Genomic DNA, 21,067 nt, shown 5'->3' on the forward strand with positions numbered 1-21,067 from the left:
TGTTGGCACAGGTGTATTTTTCCTAATGTGACTGTCGACTGTTGTTTCGTCCCTGTGCGAGTGAAAGACCTGTTAACTCAAAACACTTTCGCATTTCCTTCACATTCCTGTTGGATTATTTTTGGTCGGAGGTGTTGAGAGTTTGTGAAACACCACGTGACGTCGTGAAGGTGAATTTTTGTTTTTCCTTGCTACAGCCCGTGTCCGACGAGTTGGTACTACTACAGTTGGCAGCTGTGTTTCATCCACACGGAGGGGGCGAGTGGGTTCATAAAGGCAAAGTGCATAGTGAGTGATCGTAGAGGAGGTGGAGAGGGGGATGCCACTGCTCTGATGGCACAACATAACAACATAACCATGTGTGCAGGGATGGGAATGGGAAGAACACAGTGAATGATTGAGTTTGAGTTGATGGATGTGAACATTAGTGTCATCATGAATTTGATTTGGAGCTCCAGGGTGAACCCCAGCGTCGCCGCTGGACCCTGCAGGAATACGTGCAATAAATAATGGATAGATGTTTAGGATGTCAAGTCTAGGGATGCACCAGTCCTGATATTGAACAAATAGCTGGATCAGGTATCGGATACTGGGGCTGATCCATGACACCGATCTATTAACGTGTCAGCAGGACACATGCAGCATGCCGGTAGACACCAAACACAGAGCAACAATGTTTTACAAAGTTAGGAGAGCAATGTTAAAGTCACTCTCTTCCACATGGCAAGATATTAGGGCTGTACAGCCAGTGCACTATTTGTATTCGAGTTCAGATCTGGGCTTTTTTTTAAAAACTTCAGATTCGTTATTCGTGTTCGGGAAGAAACCGGAAGTGGGCGCACTAGAGACTTCCGCCGAGCTAGCCGGCTAACTTCCGCTTTAGCTCTCGGCTAACTAGGACGGGAATAGAATAATCTAATCATGCAACTCTTCTAGACTTTCAAAACGTAATCGGACTCAATGGATCAAATTCTGGTAGTGAAACAAGTCGTTTCGCGGGGTTGTGACACTCAGAAATCGTTTAGATTGGCTCAAAACACGAACCAACATATTTTTTTGCTCCGTTTTGTTTTAATCTCTTGTAGTTGGCTCAAAATCATGCTCAAAACACACATCCAAACGTTTCTTTTTCTTTAGGAAAAACAAGATACTGTATGTATACACTTTATTAATTCAACAGTGGTATTGGATTTGGTATTTGGATGTATCGAGCCCTGAGCCCTACAGCAAGCCCAGGTATCGGCATTGGGACTGAAAAAGCCTGATCGGTGCATCCCTAAAAGTATAAAGTCAATTTTAATTAAATTGCACCGAATCATGTGAAAATCTCAAGGCTCTTTTCAAACAGAGCAGGTCTGTGCACTTCATAACAACAGTGATAACAGCGACAGTGAACTACTCCCACCACCAGCAGCAGGACTGGACTCAGTGAGAGCGACCATCTGCTTCAACCAGCTGTGGTGAGATATTTGCTTTGTAATTCTGATTTCCCACCATATCGTGGACCATCTGTAAGAGTTTTACTGTACATGCCAAGACAGTGTTGCAGTGGTCAAGGCAGGAGATTACCATGACCACGAGCTGAGTGGCGACCTTGTACTGTAGTCAGTTACTTTACTAATTAAGTAAGTAAGATGTTAAACCATGGTTGCATTTGTTTCCAAAACTCCCAAACCCACACATCACATGTTTTATATCTAATGAGTAGAAATAAACCTTTATATTGTAAATAAATAATTTAAATTTGACCATTAGTGCCTAATGTGATACATTATGGAAATTGCATCACTTATATGTATCCCATCTTTTGAAATAAGATTTACTGTACAAAGTCTGATGAATAAAACCAATGATCGTAGACTAGACTAGTCTGAAAATGGCATAGACCTCTGTGCTGTAAGAAAAAGAAAAAAATCGAGAATCGAATCGAATCGTGGCCCTAAAATCGAAAATCAAATTGAATCGAGGATTTGGAGAATCGTGACACCCCTAATAAACAGATTCTATTACAGTACAGACTCACAAAACCACACTTTTTTTTTTGTCTTACCTGACAGGTGTGTGTTTCCCTTGTGGCTGAGCCCGTTGGTTTGGAGGGAGGCGGAGCGGGACAGAGGGGAACAGCTTGTTGGGACAGGGATGAAGGTCGGGTCCAAATCCAGAATGAGCTGGTTCAGCTGCTCTATGGACTCGTCGATGTCCGTGGTTAACGACGACAAATCCTCCTCCTCTTGTTGTTGTTGTGTGCCGTCTGCGTTGTGTTGCGTCCCTCTCTGCACGGCGTCTCTGCTGCTGCTCCCTCGAGCCGGCGCGTCCGGAGCGACCAGAGGTGGAGGCCTCTGTCTCCTCAGCCTGCTCGGCCTCTCCTCCTCCTCGACGGTGGTGATGACGTCCACCCTCTGCTGCTGCTGCACCCAGGACTGTGTAGTGGAGTAGTACTCGGTTTGGACCGACGACCTCTGAGGATCCGGCAGGTTCTCCGAGGACAGGGAGCCGAGGCTGCTGGAGCTCGGTAGGTCCAAAGCAGAAGCTGCTGCGTCATCTTCATCGTCCAGTATGTCTGTCTCCCTCTCGCTGGATGAAGCCTCCCCGTTGACACTGTGTCCCAGTCCGGTGTCGTCTTCAACCACCTCCTCTCCTCCTCCTCCTCCTCCTCCGCCACACGCTGCCAGCTCACTCATGACCTCCAGGAGAGGCTGAGCGATCTCAAACTCCAGCCCAGAGAGCAGCTTCCCCGCCTGGGGGCCCTTGTCCCGTGGGGTCGTCGTCCCTCTCCTCTGTCTCCCCTGCGAGGCCACGGACAGGCCCGAGTCGCTGCTGGCCGACGGCGCGCGGTCGCTGCAGGTGGGGCTGCTGGTGGTCGGGGGCAGGGGCAGGGAAACTCCTTCCTCGCTGCTCCTCTTCCTCACTCCGCTGTACAGGCCGCCATGTCCAGGGTCGAGCACGTGAGGAGGAGCTGAGGAGATAAAACCCAGTGTTACAATTCATGTAAACATGATGCAGAGAGGAGGGTTTCTATAGCAATGAAATGCATATTTAATGACAGATAGTGGTTAAATAAAATCCTTTACTGCCTTATCACTTACACATACTCTATTCTTGCAACAAACATCTGTAAAAATATGAACAAGAGCTGCGACAAAGGATGATGTTAACTGCATCATCTGATTAGAGGCATTTTAGTCAAGTTAAAGGTCCCATATTTTGTATAAAGGTAGATGTCCATGTGTAGATTGAGTATAGATCAGGTCTATGTTACATCAATACTGTTAAAGTAACAAAGACTCAGTCCGAAGAGAAGTTCACAATTCAGAAACTGAGCTTTAAAACTGGACATCAGGACCTCTGTAACTTTATGATGTCACAACAAAGCAGTCGCTAAGCCCCGCCCACCTGGACCTTAAAACTATGAATATAAAAAAAACAAAAGAAAAGTGCAAAGTATGGGACCTTTATACAGTAAGAGTTTGACTACAAGTGAAACTTACAGCTCGTTCTTCAAGTCTGACTCACCTGCATTTCTACTGTAAATGACTCATTATGACACACACACACACACACACACACACACACACACACACACACACACACACACAGGTACACGTATACACACACACACACACACACCCATATAGGTACACGTACACACACCACCTGTTGGCCCATAGCCATCACTCCAGACACACTCCATGTAGATAACACAGAGCCCCTTTGTGTGGGGGCCGGCGGATGCATATGTGTGTGTCTGTGCATGTGTGTGTCACGCTAAGGAGGTGTGTGACATGGACGTCTACCTGAGCAGGTCAGATGGAGCTGATTGCATGCTCACACACACACACACACACCACACACACACACACACACACACACCACACACACCGCACACACACACACACACACTGAAAGTTTGTAGTAATACAATACAAGCGATCTGTGAGTCTTGCAACACACTGGAAACATATCAGTGTTATAAACAGGATTGATTAGTTGGGTGTTGATTGCAACTGTAATGCTGTTAAATTATTTCTTTCTTTTATTTTTTGGCTTCATTTGTTAGTTATTGCATACTTGTTTCTTTTTATAACTCTGAAACCACAAAGAGCTCCAATGGATTTACTGAAATAATGAATTAAAGGGTAGTAGGCATTTATAAGCTAGATAACTTCAGCCTACAACTTTTCGATCTATTTATGGACTAGTTGAACTGATGATAGTATTATGGAAGGTTGACTGATTGTGATTGATGCTCTACTGTAAACAATTTATGTAAAAGATCGAATAAACTACTACTACTACTAGAGTTGATAGCAATTAATGAATTAATCAATCATTCAGTTAAAAGAAAATGCATCGAATCTGTTGCTTTTTTGTCATTTATCATGATAAATTTGTAAATTTATACTGTAAGAAAGACAAAATATGCAACTTAAATGTGTCAAAGTGGGTTTTAGGAAGCAGTTAGAGCCGTCTTTGTTTAGTAGACAAACAATAAATCAAAATGAATCTTATCTAAACCAACCAGACAAAGACATATTCAGACTGGAGTTCTCCTCTGACACAGGCTGCTACACTCAGATCAGATAAGGCTGCACAGCTCGGTGGCTGCAACAGTACATACAGTCGGTGCACATACCAGAGCTGTATGAGCGCAGCCTCTTAAGTCCAGAGAGGCAATAAAACTCAAATACCAGACATGCATGGTAAAACCTCACAGCTGGTCTCACACACACACACACACAAACACACTCACACACAGATGCGCAGATGAGAAAAATATTAACAAAGTGATGAACACGTTGTTTAAAGTTTCACTGTCCTGTAAGAGCTTCAATTAAAACACTCACACAGCAGCAGCAGCAGCAGCGTAGAATCAAGGAGCAGCTTACTTTACCAGGCAGTCGGGGGGTGAAAACTTTCACTGTTTCCCTCTCGCAGACTAGAAACAGGATGGAAAAGCTGCAGGCTGCTGAAGAACTCCCCCCTTAGCAGCCGGAGAGAGAGAGAGAGGAAAAAGAGAAACAGATGACAGGCGGAGAGGAAACGGAGGCGAGGACGAGGACGAGGACTGAATGAGAAGGATGAAGGACGGAGACGCTGAAAAAGATTCAACCAGACCAGCTTCGCTTCAACTCCTCCTCCTCCTCCTGTCGTCCTCTCTGTCTCACAGGAAGACAAGCAGAGAGCATTCTTTCTCTTAAGGTGCTAACAGCCCCCCTGTGCCCCCCCCCACCAACACCATCCCTCCTCCTCCTCCTACGCCTCTTTCTCTCTCTCTCTCTCTCTAATGTCAGTCCTGCACTCCTTCCTCTCCCGCTCCGTCCCCTGCACTACGAATCCCCGCCTTTACTGCCACCAAGAAATCAGCCTTTGCTTTGCTTTGCTCCCCCCCTTCCCCACTCCCACTCCCATCCTCTACACCCCCTCCCCTCCCCTCCCCTCCCCTCCCCTCCCCTCCTGCATCCTGTCCGGGGGCTGACACAGGTAGGTGAAGCTGTGGAGAGAGAGTGCACTGCAAAAACGCAAAATCTTTCCAAGAATATTTGTCTTTTTTCTTGTCAAAATGTCTCATTTCTAGTCAAAACTAATCTCTTTTCACTTAAAATAAGACTCATCACCTAAAACTAACTTGTTTTCATTTGTTTTAGATGTATTTTCACTTGAAATAAGTAGAAATCTGCCAGTGAAAGCAAGATTTTTGTGCTTGTAGTAAGAAAGAAAAACTTGCTCCACTATCAGATTTCAAGTGAAAATACAGTACGCTTGAAAGAAGTAAAAAGTGTCTAAAAACAAGCTACTTGATGAGTCTTATTTTACGTAAAATGAGATTTGTTTTGACTAGAAATAAGACAAATATTCTTGGTAAGATTTTGAGTTTTTGCAGTGTGTGTGTGCTCATGCATTTTCATGTCAAAGGGAGGGCGTGTGGGGGGTGGGGGGATGCAGTAGAAGGAAACTGAAGGGTGGATCATTCACTAGCATGCACACACATAAGCACACACATAAACACACACATGCAGGTGGAGGAGTTTGTGCTGCACACATAATGCACTTTCAAGCAAAAACACACAAAGCACAAGGACCTTGAGCTGGCCAAATATGGAGAGGGGAATGTAAACATGGGGGCGGGGGCTCTGGAGAGGCTTGTGTGCAGAGGTTGGGGGGGCGACATATTGGACAAATTGCAACCTGCAACTTGAACCTGAAAGACGCACACACACACACACACACAGAAAGAGAGGGAGAGAGAGAGCAGAGGAGATAAAGATAAAGGGGGAAGAGAAGAAAGGGAGAGAGTAAAAGAAGATGTTGGAGATGGAGCGATACAAAGAGGGGTGGGGGGTGGGGGTGAGGTGTGGGTGTGGGTGGGGGGGTGAGAGGGTAAAGTAGAACCACCTGTGGTTGAAAACAACATTCTTGCGTCTGGCTGCGTCGCTAACTGGCTGCCACCCTCATTACGCTGCTCCTGTGTGTGTGCAATGTGCATGCGTGTGTGCTGGCGGTTAAAACGTAATGGCCATGTGTGTTTGCATTCATATGTATATGTGTGTATGTGTGTGTGTGTGTGTCAGTGTGTGTGTGTGTGTGTGTGTGTGTGTGTGTGTGTGTGTGTGTGTGTGTGTGTGTGTGTGTGTGTGTGTGTGTGTGTGTGTGTGTGTGTGTGTGTGTGTGTGTGTGTGTGTGTGTGTACATGCTATGGCCCCTTCTATCTAAATTACATGGCTGCTGCGCCGGAGCAAGATTTAGCACAAACGGCATAAAACAGCTGGAACTGAAACCTCAGCCACCGGTTTGACAGTGATTGTTTCAGCTGTCTGTGTTTTTGTGTTTGGGTGTTTTTCTCTTTGTGTGTTTGTGTGTGTGTGTGTGTGTGGACTGTTATTCTAACTAAATTGAATGTCACTGAAAAACAGCCGCCTCCACACACACACATGCACGCACAGGTCTGGTCTGAAATGATTGTTGTTACACTCGTCTCTCTGGAACGCCACAGCGAACTCCTCTGTGACCGCAACAGTTGTAAGCTGTCGCACTGATGACCAGAAAATTACCCACAACCAAATGACCGCAGCCAACGCCAGAGTCCGAACACACACACACACACACACACACACACACACACACACACACACACACACACACACACACACACACACACACACACACACACTAGGCTCAGAGACTGGATCAAGCCCCCACAGCAGACGGACGCAACATCTGAACAGCAGCCAGACACAGTCATACTTCTTTTTCTTTTCTTTTCTTTTCTTTTCTTTTTTTTGGGATACTCAGAGACAGAAAAACACAAAACATCTGACACATTATCCAACATGTCAGCAGCTGCCAACTTCCACATACTGTACACAGGACAAAGACAAAGCAACATTATCTTAACATGGGAGTTGTGGATGGAGCAGTGATATTTGGTGCCTCCCACCCTCATTTTGCAGTTGTAACTCAAAGACAGACCTACATTAGATCACAGTCTTTGTCTGGTGAGTAATATCAATGGTTGCATGCATTACATCATGACAACAGACAGTGTTTATTAAGTTGTCAGCACTGTCCTGTCTATTTTTATTTTGTTTTGTCTGTTTTGTTGATGACATGTTAATGCAACCACCTTGTCATCTGTGCCACAGGAAGTTCAAGTCAAGCAGATTCTCCTTTTAGCTCTGGTTTGGTCTCCACCAGCTCCTCAGGGAAAACTAACGGCTAACTTTATCTTTAGCTGCTGAATACTGCTTTTTTTATTTTCTTCTGTGCCATTTGGTGCACAGTGGTTATCAGTGCTTAAAGGGATAGTTCAACATTTTGGCAAATTGGCCCATTGCCACAATCCCTATAGTCTTAGCAGTAGGTTCGTTACCTTTAATTGTCAGTACAAGCTGTTTTTAGAACGGCGGAGCAGAGCCGTGAGCTGCTCAGAGCTACACTACGGAGGCTCATGGGATTTCTTGGTTTCCCTCATCAAACTCATCAAATGCACAATCCAACAACTCCAAAACACTCTGGTGCATTCATGCAAAACCGCTGATGCATGTTCCCGTCGGGGGCAGTTTTTCGGCTATCTAAAACATGCATTTTTAGAACTAAGATTAGACTTTTCTTATTGCTCTTATTTATTTATTCAAAAATTTGTGATTTCTTTCAGCTCTCAGGTTGACCTGGTTGTTCATCCTTAGCTGAACTCACCTGTAGTTGTATCTATGGACACCTCAGGTAAACTACCTCACTCAAGGACAAATCTGTGAGATTTATCCTGCAGGTGCACGGTGACCTTGGAGTTACAAGTCTGCTTCACTCACCTTTAGGTAACCACCAGTAACACAGGCCTAGATTGATTTTTTTTCTTCACACAATGCATATTAGTTATTCTAGGGGCCAAATCTCATTTCGATCAGAGCCACTAAATGTGTTTAAGATCAAACCCCACTGAGCCTGTATGTCTTTACTCATTTTAAAAAATTCAGTATTCTTTGGGTTGTCATTGTCAGAAGTTCAAATCCTCCACAAGTTCAATATTTAGAAATGTACAACTTTTTGGTCAACTTTAATTAGTTTAGTTCAATCAAAAATACAATCCTCCACTTACTGAAGCCTCAGCCACATCTCATCAGCACATGTGCACCAATTCATATCTTGTCTTAAAGTTTTGAAAAATGAGAAAACCATCTGTATAGTACATTCACACACTTCAGCTTACACACACACTTGGTGTTTGCTGTTGATTATGGCTCTGATCCACACTTAATCCACTTTCATATAAGCGATTGTTGTGTAAAGGGCGGGAAAAACACATGAGGACATCTGAAGGTGTGCAGCAGCATACTTTGGAAAATTACCAGCAGGTTACCAGCATGTGAAGTCCACAGCACATGACACATGAGGGTAGAGAAACGTAACAGTTTATAGGTCGGCCTGAACTGAATCTGGCCTCTGCTTTAAAGGGATAGTTAAACATTTTGGCAAATTGGCCCATTGCCATAATCCCTATAGTCATAGCAGTAGGTGCAGAGCTGTGAGCTGCTTAGAGCTACGCTACGGAGGCTCATGGGATTTCTTGGTTTCCCTCATCAAACTCATCAAATACACAATCCAACAACTCCAAAACGCTCTGGTGGACAAGTTGTGACCTGCACATTCACCACGCTATGAGATAATAACAGAACGTTACAAGATTAAGTCGTTTTCGAGGTAAATGGAAAGACTGCTTGCTGAAAAACTGCCCCTGAAAGCAACGCGCATCACCGGTTTTGCATGAATTTACCTCTAAAACAACTCTGTCTCGTAACGTTCTGTTATTATCTCATAGCGTGGTGAATGTGCAGGTCACAACTTGTCCACCAGAGCGTTTTGGAGTTGTTGGATTGTGTATTTGATGAGTTTGATGAGGGAAACCAAGAAATCCCATGAGCCTCCGTAGCGTAGCTCTGAGCAGCTCACGGCTCTGCTCCGCCGTTCTAAAAATAGCTTGCACCGACAAATAAAGGTAACGAACCTAATGCTATGACTATAGGGATTATGGCAATGGGCCAGTTTGCCAAAATGTTGAACTACTGTAACCCTTTAAAGAATTTCAGGCGCATAGGTAACTAGAGGTCACTAGAGGTCAACCTGCGTAGATCCTGTTGAATTCAACAAGACGGGGGAAAGAAAGTGAAAGAAACTTAAGGAGAGAGTTTTAAAAGGGAAAAGGAAATCCTGATTGGAAACATTAAAATGCGTCCCCACCTGTCTCCAGAGAGGATGCGTCCTGGAAGGAGTCTCGTCTCACCACAGGGTCCAAGGTGTCATAGTCCATCGTGACTGAGGCGCCGTTGTGCCACAGCTCCCTGCCTGCACGTGGAAATGACCGGCAGACACAGAGGCAGCGCTGATCAGGAGTCAGTTAAACAGCAACATGACACACACCCACACACCCACACACATACATACACACCTATGAGCAATAACACTGGCCGACATCTAAGCGCCAGATTTTAGTCTGTATTTGCTTTCATTCAATCATAATTTGCCTTTAATTTTGTTGCACTTTATACTTGTCTGTCAGTGTGTGTCTGTCTCTGTGTGTCTATGTGTGTGTGTTTGTTCTGCCTATGTGTTCTCTCCTGTCTACTGTATCTGCAATCTGAATTCCTGTCAGATGTGTGTGTGTGATAACGCCTCGTATTGCTTCCTGTTGATAGGCGAGGGCGCTGGTTGTGTGTGTGCGCTGTGCGGCTCTCCTGGTGTCCAACGCTGCCCCCACCTGGGAGAGAGTGTGTGTGTCTGCTGGGCTTGATGATGAAATGTTTCATTCATTAGTGGTGTGTGTGTTTGTGTGTGTGTGCTAGAGTGTGTGTGTGTGTGTGTGTGTGTGTGTGTGTGGATGTGCGAGTGTGTGGGTGTCATACTTTAAACTGAGTCATTTTCTGTCTCCTCTGCTTCAGTTGAGCGAAACAATGAAGAGGAATTTGTAGACAAAACCATGTGTGTGTGAGTGTGTGGGTATTTTTATGCATCAGGTCGACACAAGGTCAACAAGACCAGGTTTAGAGGTTGTGACCTTTCAGACAGAACAGGAAGTTCGGTAACACTTAGTACATTATGAAGCATTAATATATAAACTAATGTGTTAATTAATGCTGAGTAATGCATACATAATGATAACTAATTACATTATTCAACTTCTATTGTTACTTAATAATGTATTAACTAACTTTGAGTAGTAAACATTAATTAACTGCTTACTAATAGGCTACATTAATTATTAATTAATGTGTTTCCTAATCCTAAGTAATACATAATAATGACTGTTAATATATCTGTAAACAGTTAAGTAATGCTTAATAATGTATAACTAATGTTAATTAAGGGACCCTTATTGTAAAGTGTTACCGGAAGTTCACTTTATTTGGAACTGTGGAGATACACTGTGGTGGTTTTTCGTTCTTGAAAACACAAAAATAACTTCTTATGGATCACAACTTCAAATAAAAGAAAGATAAGAAAAAAAAAGAAATATAAAACTTGTTTTGTTTAGACTCTGCAGAAACCAGGTCAAATTCATTCATATTTATTGTGTGTTGTGTGGCTACAAGCTTCATCTCTATGTATACATAGAGATGTATGTTATGATGAACTGATTGTAAAATTGGCTATACAAATAAAACTGCCCTGCCTTGCCTAAATAAGAAATAAAAAAAGTATTTTATGAGTGTCACTCTGTCTACCTGAGATCTTTTCTGGACTGTCAGAAAGCAGCAGCTCCACTTTTCCATCTTCTGGGAAGCGAGGATCTGGAACATTATGTAAGAGACAGAGAGATCAGACAGACACCTGAACAGGTAACTCTAGCGGACCTTGTGTTCCTGTGTGTACTTCACACCTGCACAGCTGATACCAGGTCCAAGGTCAGTTCAGTTCAGGTGTTTACATTGGCGGAGGCGGGGAGGTGAACAGAGAGAGACCGGCGGGTTTATCAGTCACAGATTAAGACTGATAGAGCAGTGGAGCAGTGGGGTAGAGATAGTGTGTGTGTGTGTGTGTGTGCATGTGTGTGTGTGGCAGCAGCTTATAATTACCTTCACTGGCCCAGTCAAGGTCTGCCTTAGAGAAGGTGAGTGTGTGTCCGTGCACGAGGCCGGTGTGAAACTGGAGACGGAAGACGACCTGACGACTGGACGAGCGGCTGTTTTTATCGTAACACACCACCTACGGTCAGAAAGTAAACACACACACACAACACACACAACACACACATGTATAAACTGCTACATGACAGACAGGCGCTGTTGCATCGTCAGTGTTATAGAACAGAAAAACAGCTAAGTTTATTTAGTTTATTTTTTGTGTTATTGTTTTACATTTTGTCATTTGTATTTTGAGTAGGTTCAAACATATCAGACATTATACACACACAGAAAATAAAACCACTTTAATTGGACTGCCTTATCTATGTGACTTATAAGAATTTTCCTTGAGAGAATCAAATTATACAGTACATATAATTATTTATAAATTGAATATGCTCTGCTGAACCATATGAAGTTTAAATCACAAAGAATGGAAGAATGGTGTTTGCTCAGGTAAGAACTGACAGATATAAAGTCTGTTATTGATGCTTAAGTTTGTTAAATTGTTGAATTTCCTTTTGTATTTCATTGACCTCTGTTTTAACTTTAGTACACATTTGTGTGATCTGAGGAATACAGATCAGATTTTACAGTATTTATTTAGTTTAATTTGATCTGTTCTTTCCAGGAAATCATTATTCAGTTTCTTAAAAAGGATAAAAACTGTAAAATATTCTTCATTCATTCACAAGAAGAGGGGTCGCCCCCTACTGGATCCCTGTTGTAACAGTCATGATAAATGATTTTGAAACAGTTGAGGGGTTTCTCATAATAAAGTTCAGAGCCATCCTCACTCACCATGATGTCTCCTTTGAGCAGCTGAGCCGGCTGCAGCACGAAGTAGAGCCGGTCTGTCTGCGCTGCATTAACGTGGCTGTTGGGTGATGGAGACAAACACAGGTCATCTGTTAGTGTATGTTTAGAGGTTAATATATACTGAATGAATATATAATAGACTGTGCTGGTTTCTTACTAAACTGCTGATGTGCAGACGGCCTGCAGGCTCTGGTAGACTCTCAGAAAGAGACAACATCCTGAGGAGAAGACGACGACATGATTAAAGGGATAGTTCACCCTAAAAATTTAACTCATTATCTACTCACCCTCATGTCGACTAAGGGCTGGGAGAAGTTTCAGAGTCCTCCGTGGCTTCTCTGAGTTACAGGGGGTCTCGGCGTAGCAGTGCATGTCCATATAACGGTTGCAAATGGATACCAACTGTCTTCGTAACAAAAAGACACATCAAAAAACATCCAAATACCTCGATGCTGCTCGTATATAATGTCCGTCTTGTATTGAAGCCCCGAAATGCGAAATTGTCCCGAAAAAAAAAAAAAAGTCTATTTTTCAAGCTTTTTTGTAGCGGAAGCTCCTCTTCCTGGTTCGTCAAATTTGGACGAACCGGGAAGAGGAGCTTCGAGAAGCTTGAAATATAGACTTATTACATTTTTGGGGGGATGTTTTTTGGTGTGTCTTTTTGTTATGAAGACAGTTGGTATCCATTTGCAACCGTTATATGGACATGCACTGCTACGCCGAGACCCCCTGTAACTCAGAGAAGCCACAGGTAACTCTGAAACTTCTTCCAGCCCTTAGTCGACATGGAGGTGAGTAGATAATGAGTGAAATTTCAATTTTGGGTGAACTATCCCTTTAAAAAACAAAAAAAGGAGCATTGTACTGTAATGTTGTAATATCTGTTTCCCTTCAATCTGCTGCTGCTGCTTTACCTCCATCTGGTCTTATTCTGGGGAGACCGTGAAGAACGACACAGAGGAGGAAAGATGGAGATGGACACATCCTCAGTCCTCCTTTTAACATGCTGCCCAGCATCCACATGTACCTGCAGAGAGGAAAACGGTGGAGGTTTCATTGAGTCTACTCACTGTTTCAGCGGAGGATAAAGCAGATGATTGGTGGTGACCCTGCAAGTCAAAGGTCAACTGTCCCTGCAGATCCCCGGGTCTAGGCTACGTCGTAGATCAGACACTGAAGGTTAAGCTGCTGTGCTGTTGACCTACGACCCTGCAGTGCTCCTGTTCCTACCGTTTCTGTGATGGGGTCATCAGGGCCGACAGCTTGTCGTTGTAGAACCTCCTCATGGCAAAGTGGTCGAGAGAAAGGCCTGCACTGAGGGAGAGGAGGATGTTCAGACAGATTGTCCGTGTAAACAGTTTGATTTTTTTATACAGTGAGGTGCTTCTGCTTCTGAGATCACAGAGAAAACAAGTGCAATACTGTCTGCAGCATGGAACTCTCTGAAATGTGTCACTTTGCTGATGAAGATGATGTGATAGCCTACAATCAAAAGCTGCAGAAAAGCAACTAAACATGGACAAAAAATGAAAATAAACACCTGAATGTCTGAGACAACTGAGGAAAATCCATCTGATATAATTAAAACCACTGTCATCTCCTTGTAATTGATACAAAACTTGCTTAATTAATGTTGAATCCATCATTTATTCAGTGTAACACATAATAATTAAACATTTTATAGATTATTTTGCTAAGCCAGAGTTAACTGTGTTTTTAAATTATGCACTAATTAGTATCAATGAGGGAAGAGCACTTTATAAAATGGTGAATTTAGTATTTAATGAAGCTTAACTAAATTAATAGTGTGTAGTTATTCTCTAGTGTTACCATGGTAAGATTGTTTCCTCATCTGCAAAACTTGATTTTGAATTTGCGGCTTCACTGAAGAACAGACACAAGCTCTGTTTTTAATTTCCTAACTTGAAGCCTTCAGACCCGACGCTGACTCCAGATATTTATCAGACATCACACACACTCAAACTCACTCTCACACTCCCTTTGGAGCCACAAAAGGCTTCATACGACTTCTTTTTCTTTCTTTTTTTCTTCACAGATGCAGCGCTGCTCCCAAAGACCAATAAACAGACTCTGATGTGTAAAATCCCCTTTAAGGGATTAAAAACATTCAGCAGCAGCAGTGAGGCCTTTTAAGAATCAGTGTGTCCCCAGACTACCTCCTCCTACTGGATAAACTGTCCCTATGAAAATTATCAACAAGGATTCTCAGACTATAAGTATTTTAAAATAAAAGACCTGAATAAATAAAACCAAAACATGTGTGAACTGATAATAGAAGCAGCCAGATCAGATTTACAGTCACCCACGAGGGCAGATACAGTACGACTGCAAGAGGAACAATGGTCATAATCAGCTATTTCTCAACGGTGAGTCAACTGCTGCTCGGCCATGAACAGGGAGCCTGCACACACGTGCACATCAGCAGATTGGAAATCAGCCTGATCTTCCTCCTGTATGCATTTTTTTTTTTTTAGCTGCCTGACCTTTCACTTCATCCCTTTATTAAACGTGGCAAAAGGAGGATGTGCTTTAAATAGCCTGTATGGACACTGTAAAGCAGAAGTTACGTAACAACGTGAACTCCAAAGACCGTAATGTTTGCTTTAAAAATGCCTTCCAGGGAAGTTAGCAGCATTTTCTGCTGCACACAACGTGGAAACACATGTAAATTAAGTGTAAATAAAGTCAGTGGTGTCAAACAGCAACAGGATCCCTGCCTGAAAATCAAATAACCAGTTCAAAGTCTCTCCATTATACTCGTCCTGCCCTTTGCCTGGTGGAGACATAGGCTACAGTACAGCGGATCGGCCTCTGTTCACTCTGCCCATTGTTCTGTCAGCGCTCTTTGATCTGGAGACACGTCCAACACTAAACGTCAATACTGAGTTATCAATTTTACTGTTTCACTTAAATAAAACATTGATTCAGGACAGTGATTGTTTTCCACACCCTGAGGCGGAGAAGAAGAAAAGGTTCTTCTTCCTTTGGCCAGCTAATGGCGGTGGATGAAAGGCTCGGAGGGAGGGATGGGCCCTCACACACCCACAGGACACTACACTTTCTTTTATTTCCTCAGCCATGACATCTCTTTTCTTTTCTGTACTGTATTTGACAGCGTCTTACACACCCACCTTTTATCAATGATGCTAGAAGAATATCTTTGGCTTAATTTGTGATTTTATATTACCTTAAAGGGATAGTTCAACATTTTTGGCAAATTGGCCCATTGCCATAATCCCTATAGTCATAGCAGTAGGTTCGTTACCTTTATTTGTTGGTGCAAGCTATTTTTAGAACGGCCGAACGCAGCCGCGAGCTGCTCAGAGCTACGCTTCGGAGGCTCATGGGATTTCTTGGTTTCCCTCATCAAATTCATCAAATACACAATCCAACAACTCCAAAACGCTACGAGACAGAGTTGTTTTCGAGGTAAATTCATGCAAAACCGCTGATGCGCGTTGCCTTCAGGGACAGTTTTTCATCAAGCAGTCTCTGCATTTGCCTCTAAAACAACTCTGTCTGGTAACGTTCTGTTAGTATCTCATAGTGTGATGAATGTGCAGGTCACAACTTGTCCACCAGAGCGTTGTGGAGTTGTTGGATTGTGTATTTGATGAGTTTAATGAGGGAAACCAAGAAATCCCATGAGCCTCCGTAGCGTAGCTCTGAGCAGCTCACGGCTGCGCTCGGCCATTCTAAAAACATCTTGCACCGACAATTAAAGGTAACAAACCTACTGCTATGACTATAGCGATTATGGCAACGGGCCAATTTGCCAAAATGTTGAACTATCCCTTTACATTTGAATTTCTTATAGGATTTGGTATTTTTTAAAGGTAGGATTTTTGTTTACTAGATTTGCAATATTTTAGCCACAGTGGAGCACTCTTCTTTAGACAACAACTGTATTGATTTCCATTAAACCTTCTGTCTTTTTAGTCCCATCTGGCTCTGAGTTAAATATTTGATAGCCTAACACATTCATGTTTGCCAAAGGATGAACTGTGATAACCTTGGCATCCTTACTTGTTTGAAAATGTGTGACACCAAGGTCAGATCAAACATTTTCCTTTAGTTTTGAGCTTCTGCTGCACTTTGGGTTTAGTGCCAATTAGTACATCGTTTGTATATCCCTAAAAATATTTGAACAAAATTCACCCTGACATCGGTGTTACCTGGCTGACATGTTGCTGAAGTGGATGTAAGAAGCCACCAGGACTCCGAGCCGTCCTGTCCCTCCCTGTGGGAGGACGGACACAGGATCAGGACAAATAAAACTTTATCATAGGAGCTCACCTGCAGCAGCACGTGGATTAATTTTAAACAGTATGTCAACAATCTGTGTGTGCAGAGGAGTCAGAGGAGTTTATACCCTGCAGTGCAACACAAGGACATGCTTCTGGTTCGTCTGCAGCCAGTTCTCCATGGTCGTGCACACACTGATGATCTGGTCCAAGTTTGGAGCCAAGTGATTCACCCAGCCTGTGTCCAGAACCTGACAGAACAGGTCACACACACTTCACCACCACATACTGCAGTATTTAACGTAAACCATGTGAGGAGCCGTCATTGATTTACCTTGTGGTTCATTCGTGTGAGAGTGTCGTTCTTCTGCGAGAGGTTGATGAGCTGACGGAGAGGAAACACAATTAGCAAGAGGAAGGAAAAGGAACTCAAGATGAAATTAAATATAAACAAGCTGCAATCCTAAAGTAACCAATGATGAAATATTAATTCTTCCGCACAAAGAGCACTGTTACTTTCTGGTACTTTTTGCACAGATGGATTAACCTCTCCATGGCCCCCAGAGCCAACATCTGTTATTGGGCCTGCAATAATCCCACGACAGTAACCCTGGCTGATGTGACAAATTCATCAACTGATTAATCTTCAGTCAGAAAACTGAGGGCTAAAATGATTTCTATCAGCTGCTAAAATGTGAATATTTGTTATTTCTCACAGTTTAAATTGGTATAAATTTCAGTATGTTTGTTTTTTTACAAAATTAATTAATTTGAATGACGTTAACTTGGGTAAATGCAGGATGGAAGATATCTGAACCTGAATGTTATGTTGTAACATTGAGGCGTTTGGGGACCCTGGGATTTTGGAGCTCCTGTTGTAATCCAGGTTTGCTTTTGCTCAAGTGACATTTTCACAACATTTGTAGCTAGGCCTACTTTCTGTCCCAGCCACCACCCCCCCCCCCCTCCTCTCCTCACCATGTAGTTGTGTCCATGCTTCGACTGCAGCATGAGAATAACCTCCTGCAGGTTTTGCAGATAGCTCTCCTGCGGACACTCCAGAGGACACAATATGGTGATGATGCGTTCAGTGATGTAGATCAGATCGATTTGCCGTGGCTCCTCCATGACTGACTAACATCTGGAGACACCTGTAAAGACAAAGGCAGAAAAATCCAATGCGTGACACTGACAGTCATGGAAAATTTAGGGAAGTGAGAATTTTCAGCAGCTGTTTGCGGAGCGTTTATCTGAGCTTGTGCCATATCAGCTGGAACTCGTTTTTGGCCCAGACAGCGATATCTGGGTTCAAATGCGGTCAGCGTTTTTAATCCCAAAATCCTTTTACTGGATGTGCTGCTAAAACAAAGTGGAGTCAAGGCCAAAAAAAAAAAAGAAAAAGAGAGAGAGGAACTGAACCAAATGCTTAGTGACTGGAACCCCTCACTCAGCTCGTGATCACAGGAGAGGCGATGATGAGTCAGAGAAGAAGAGATACCAGATCAGATCACAACCTTATTACTCATCAACACGAAACCTTTAAACTGGACAAGGAACATCATGAACTTGGCAAAAGTATTTCAATCATATGACTACACAGTGTTTTTTTTTTGTGGGGTTAATTTGAGTTTAAACTGTAATGGTTCTGTATTAGAAACAGGAAATGCATTATACTGTAAGATGTTATTAATTATACAAAGCTTTATAATTTCTTATCCTGCCTTTTAGAGTGCCCTCTCCAATGTTTAACCATTGTTTAATTGTTTTTAATTGTTTATTAAGGATCCCCATTAGCTGGTACCATAGTAACCCGCTAGTAGTAACCATTGATCTTTTAGGAACAGGGAAGGAGGATTTTCCACCACTTGGAAACCCTAAAGTCCTTCTAATTACAAATATATAAAGGTATGTCCATGTCTAGTGTGATTAAAGTCTCTATATTGATATTGTGAAAGTATCCAAAAATCATCACCAAATCATTACCAAGAAAAAAAAGGACACCCTATATTCAGAAACTGAGCCTTAAAACCAGCCGTCAGTACTTCCTGTGACTTTATGATGTCACAACAAAGCAGTCATCACTAGCAGCTATGCCCTAAGCCCCGCCCACCTGAATCCAACATCAACACTTGCAGGATTTGGTTCATTTGAGTGTTTTCCAAACCTGATACATATGTATTTAGGCCAATTTACCATGCAGATCATTCAGAAAATATTCAGCCAACCAGAAGAGAGCCTAAGACCCTCCTCTATTCTGATTGGCTGATACTGACCTGTTGATAGAGCTCCATAAGAGAGGAGATGGAAAAACTACTCTGAGATGGTTTTTATGATCCTTAAAACCACAAGTACACTGTATCTTCTTATGGATCAACACTTCAAAGAAAACACAGTTAACCCTTTAATTGAGTAATAATAGTGGATAGTGGAGTAAAAGTGGATTGCCAACCACTTTGACCTCATGAATCCAAGTTAAGATGAAAATGTGTCTGCAAATGTTTTCTTTTTGTTGATCTTTCTACGTTTCAGTATGAGCAGCTTGTCTCGTTCTTTCTCAGAATCTAATCTGAGATCCTAAAGAATGATTTCCTCCCACACTCCTCCTTAAACCATACAGCGGATAATTCTGTGGTATCTGGACTCTATGTGAGTGCATATGGACCAGGGCAATTACATGCATGTTAGTGCATGTCTGTGGGAGGCAGCTCAGCAGACAGTGGAGCAGAGAAGAGCGTACAAAGAGTGGTGGCTAACCTCGCCTTCACCCCGACCATGTGACCACAGCAGAGTAAACAGTGATACAACCATTCTGACCAGAGCAACACACAGAAACAACCCAGTGGGAACCACTGCAGCATGAATGACAACATTCTGCACTTTGGGTTTTACCCCATCACAGCTTTCTGTTTCAGTCTGCTGACTATGAATCATAGTTTTTTTTTAAAAAGAAAGAAAAGAAAAGAAAAGCTTAAAGGTTTCATTCAAAACAATCAAAATGTTCTATTCTTTCTGTTTTGTTACAGTCTAGTTCAGTCAAATCTTCTCTCTGTTTCATGCCTTTATCCTTTTCTTATTTTTCAATAGAGTACTTATTAACCACATAGGGTGGTTTGAAGACACAGCGATTTATTCATGAATTTTCTTATTCATTTCACTGTATCCTCAAATGAAGGGCCCATCTTTTACACAACAGCCCAGTGAGTCAATCAGACGAGAGGAAGCTGTGACCAGCTCCTCTTGATTGGTTGTTTTGAGATTGACCAATTCAAAATTAAGCAGATTTCAGGTGAAACACTCTGAGAAGCCAAATCACCGTTGTATCGGTGAGTGACTGCTTTGTTGTGACATCACAAAGTCACAGGAAGTCCTGACGGCTGGTTTTAAGGCTCAGTTTATACAGGTAGTTTGCCATTCTCTGTGTACTGAGGCTTTGATACAGTATTGATAGAGTACCTATAATCATGAGAGGACGTGAACATCTACCTTTTATACAATATAAGAGCTAGGTAACTGAATTCAAATTCAAATTATTCGTTTTTTTGTTGATAAATCTAATAATACATTCAACATCATAGAAAAATGACTAAAACATTGTTCATGTTGGAGTACAGCGTCTCATTGTATACCACTTTGTCTATTTTGTATCACCAATTTAAGTTAAAGACTCACACTGCTGATCCCTCACCAGCTTCCCACCCGAGGTTGACGGGGCCAAACAAGCGCTGCCGCTGCTTCTGAGGAATGAACCCAGGACTCTACAGTTCCCTTATACCACCGAAGCACCACAATCAATATACTGTATATACTGACTGCCTATGTGGTGGTGGCTCGGACACATCTGGAGCCCTGGCTTATTCTGGAACATGTGTGAAAAAATGTACATTTCTATACAAACATGTGCTCACTCCTCTGGCTCTGTTTCTGAGTGTGTCCTTGCTGACACAGTTGACAGGGTTGGGCAAACAATCTTAATGAGCGACTACTCTCCAATTATGTATTTCTGCTCTGGTTCTCTTTTTCCCAGCATTTTTAGGCTGCTGCAATCTAAATTTGTCAGCGCTCCGCCTGAGGAACCAAAACAAACGGAAGTGTGCGACTTCACCACATAGATACATACACACACACACACACACACAACGTTGCTATAGGGAGAGCTGCTAAGCGAAGTCCTGCAGCCTAAAGTAGCCACATCTAATTATAGTCTCTATTTCCCATTTTAAAGGAAGGCATTCCAAAATGGATTAGCCATCTTTGTTTCTTTCTCTACTCTGCTTCAGGCACAAGTTGGCAGTGGAAAAACATCCTCTGGCATCTTAAAACGCAGCAGGGATAGAGCCGTCATTCTGCGCTTAATTCATCTGACAGATCGTT

At 42.7% G+C, this 21,067-nt stretch overlaps 1 protein-coding gene across 1 annotated transcript in view; it reads right to left on the reverse strand.

Moving 5' to 3' along the window:
• The window catches only part of LOC310984526 (tensin-3-like), a 56,331-nt gene that overhangs the window by 32,902 nt on the left and 2,362 nt on the right, over window positions 1-21,067 (reverse strand). Inside the window, exons 3-14 of the mRNA XM_083969746.1 lie at window positions 17,675-17,847; window positions 17,031-17,081; window positions 16,825-16,947; window positions 16,628-16,692; window positions 13,662-13,745; window positions 13,346-13,458; window positions 12,589-12,649; window positions 12,414-12,489; window positions 11,565-11,694; window positions 11,214-11,279; window positions 9,733-9,837; window positions 2,051-2,956 (exon numbers count right to left, since the gene is read on the reverse strand). Coding sequence (XP_083825872.1) covers window positions 2,051-2,956; window positions 9,733-9,837; window positions 11,214-11,279; window positions 11,565-11,694; window positions 12,414-12,489; window positions 12,589-12,649; window positions 13,346-13,458; window positions 13,662-13,745; window positions 16,628-16,692; window positions 16,825-16,947; window positions 17,031-17,081; window positions 17,675-17,824 — 1,930 coding nt within the window. The 5' untranslated portion in view covers window positions 17,825-17,847. The remainder of the gene's footprint in view (window positions 1-2,050; window positions 2,957-9,732; window positions 9,838-11,213; window positions 11,280-11,564; window positions 11,695-12,413; window positions 12,490-12,588; window positions 12,650-13,345; window positions 13,459-13,661; window positions 13,746-16,627; window positions 16,693-16,824; window positions 16,948-17,030; window positions 17,082-17,674; window positions 17,848-21,067) is intronic.

This window comes from Trachurus trachurus (assembly GCF_905171665.1).
Source record: "Trachurus trachurus genome assembly, chromosome: 4".
NCBI classification, from domain to species: Eukaryota; Metazoa; Chordata; class Actinopteri; order Carangiformes; family Carangidae; genus Trachurus; species Trachurus trachurus.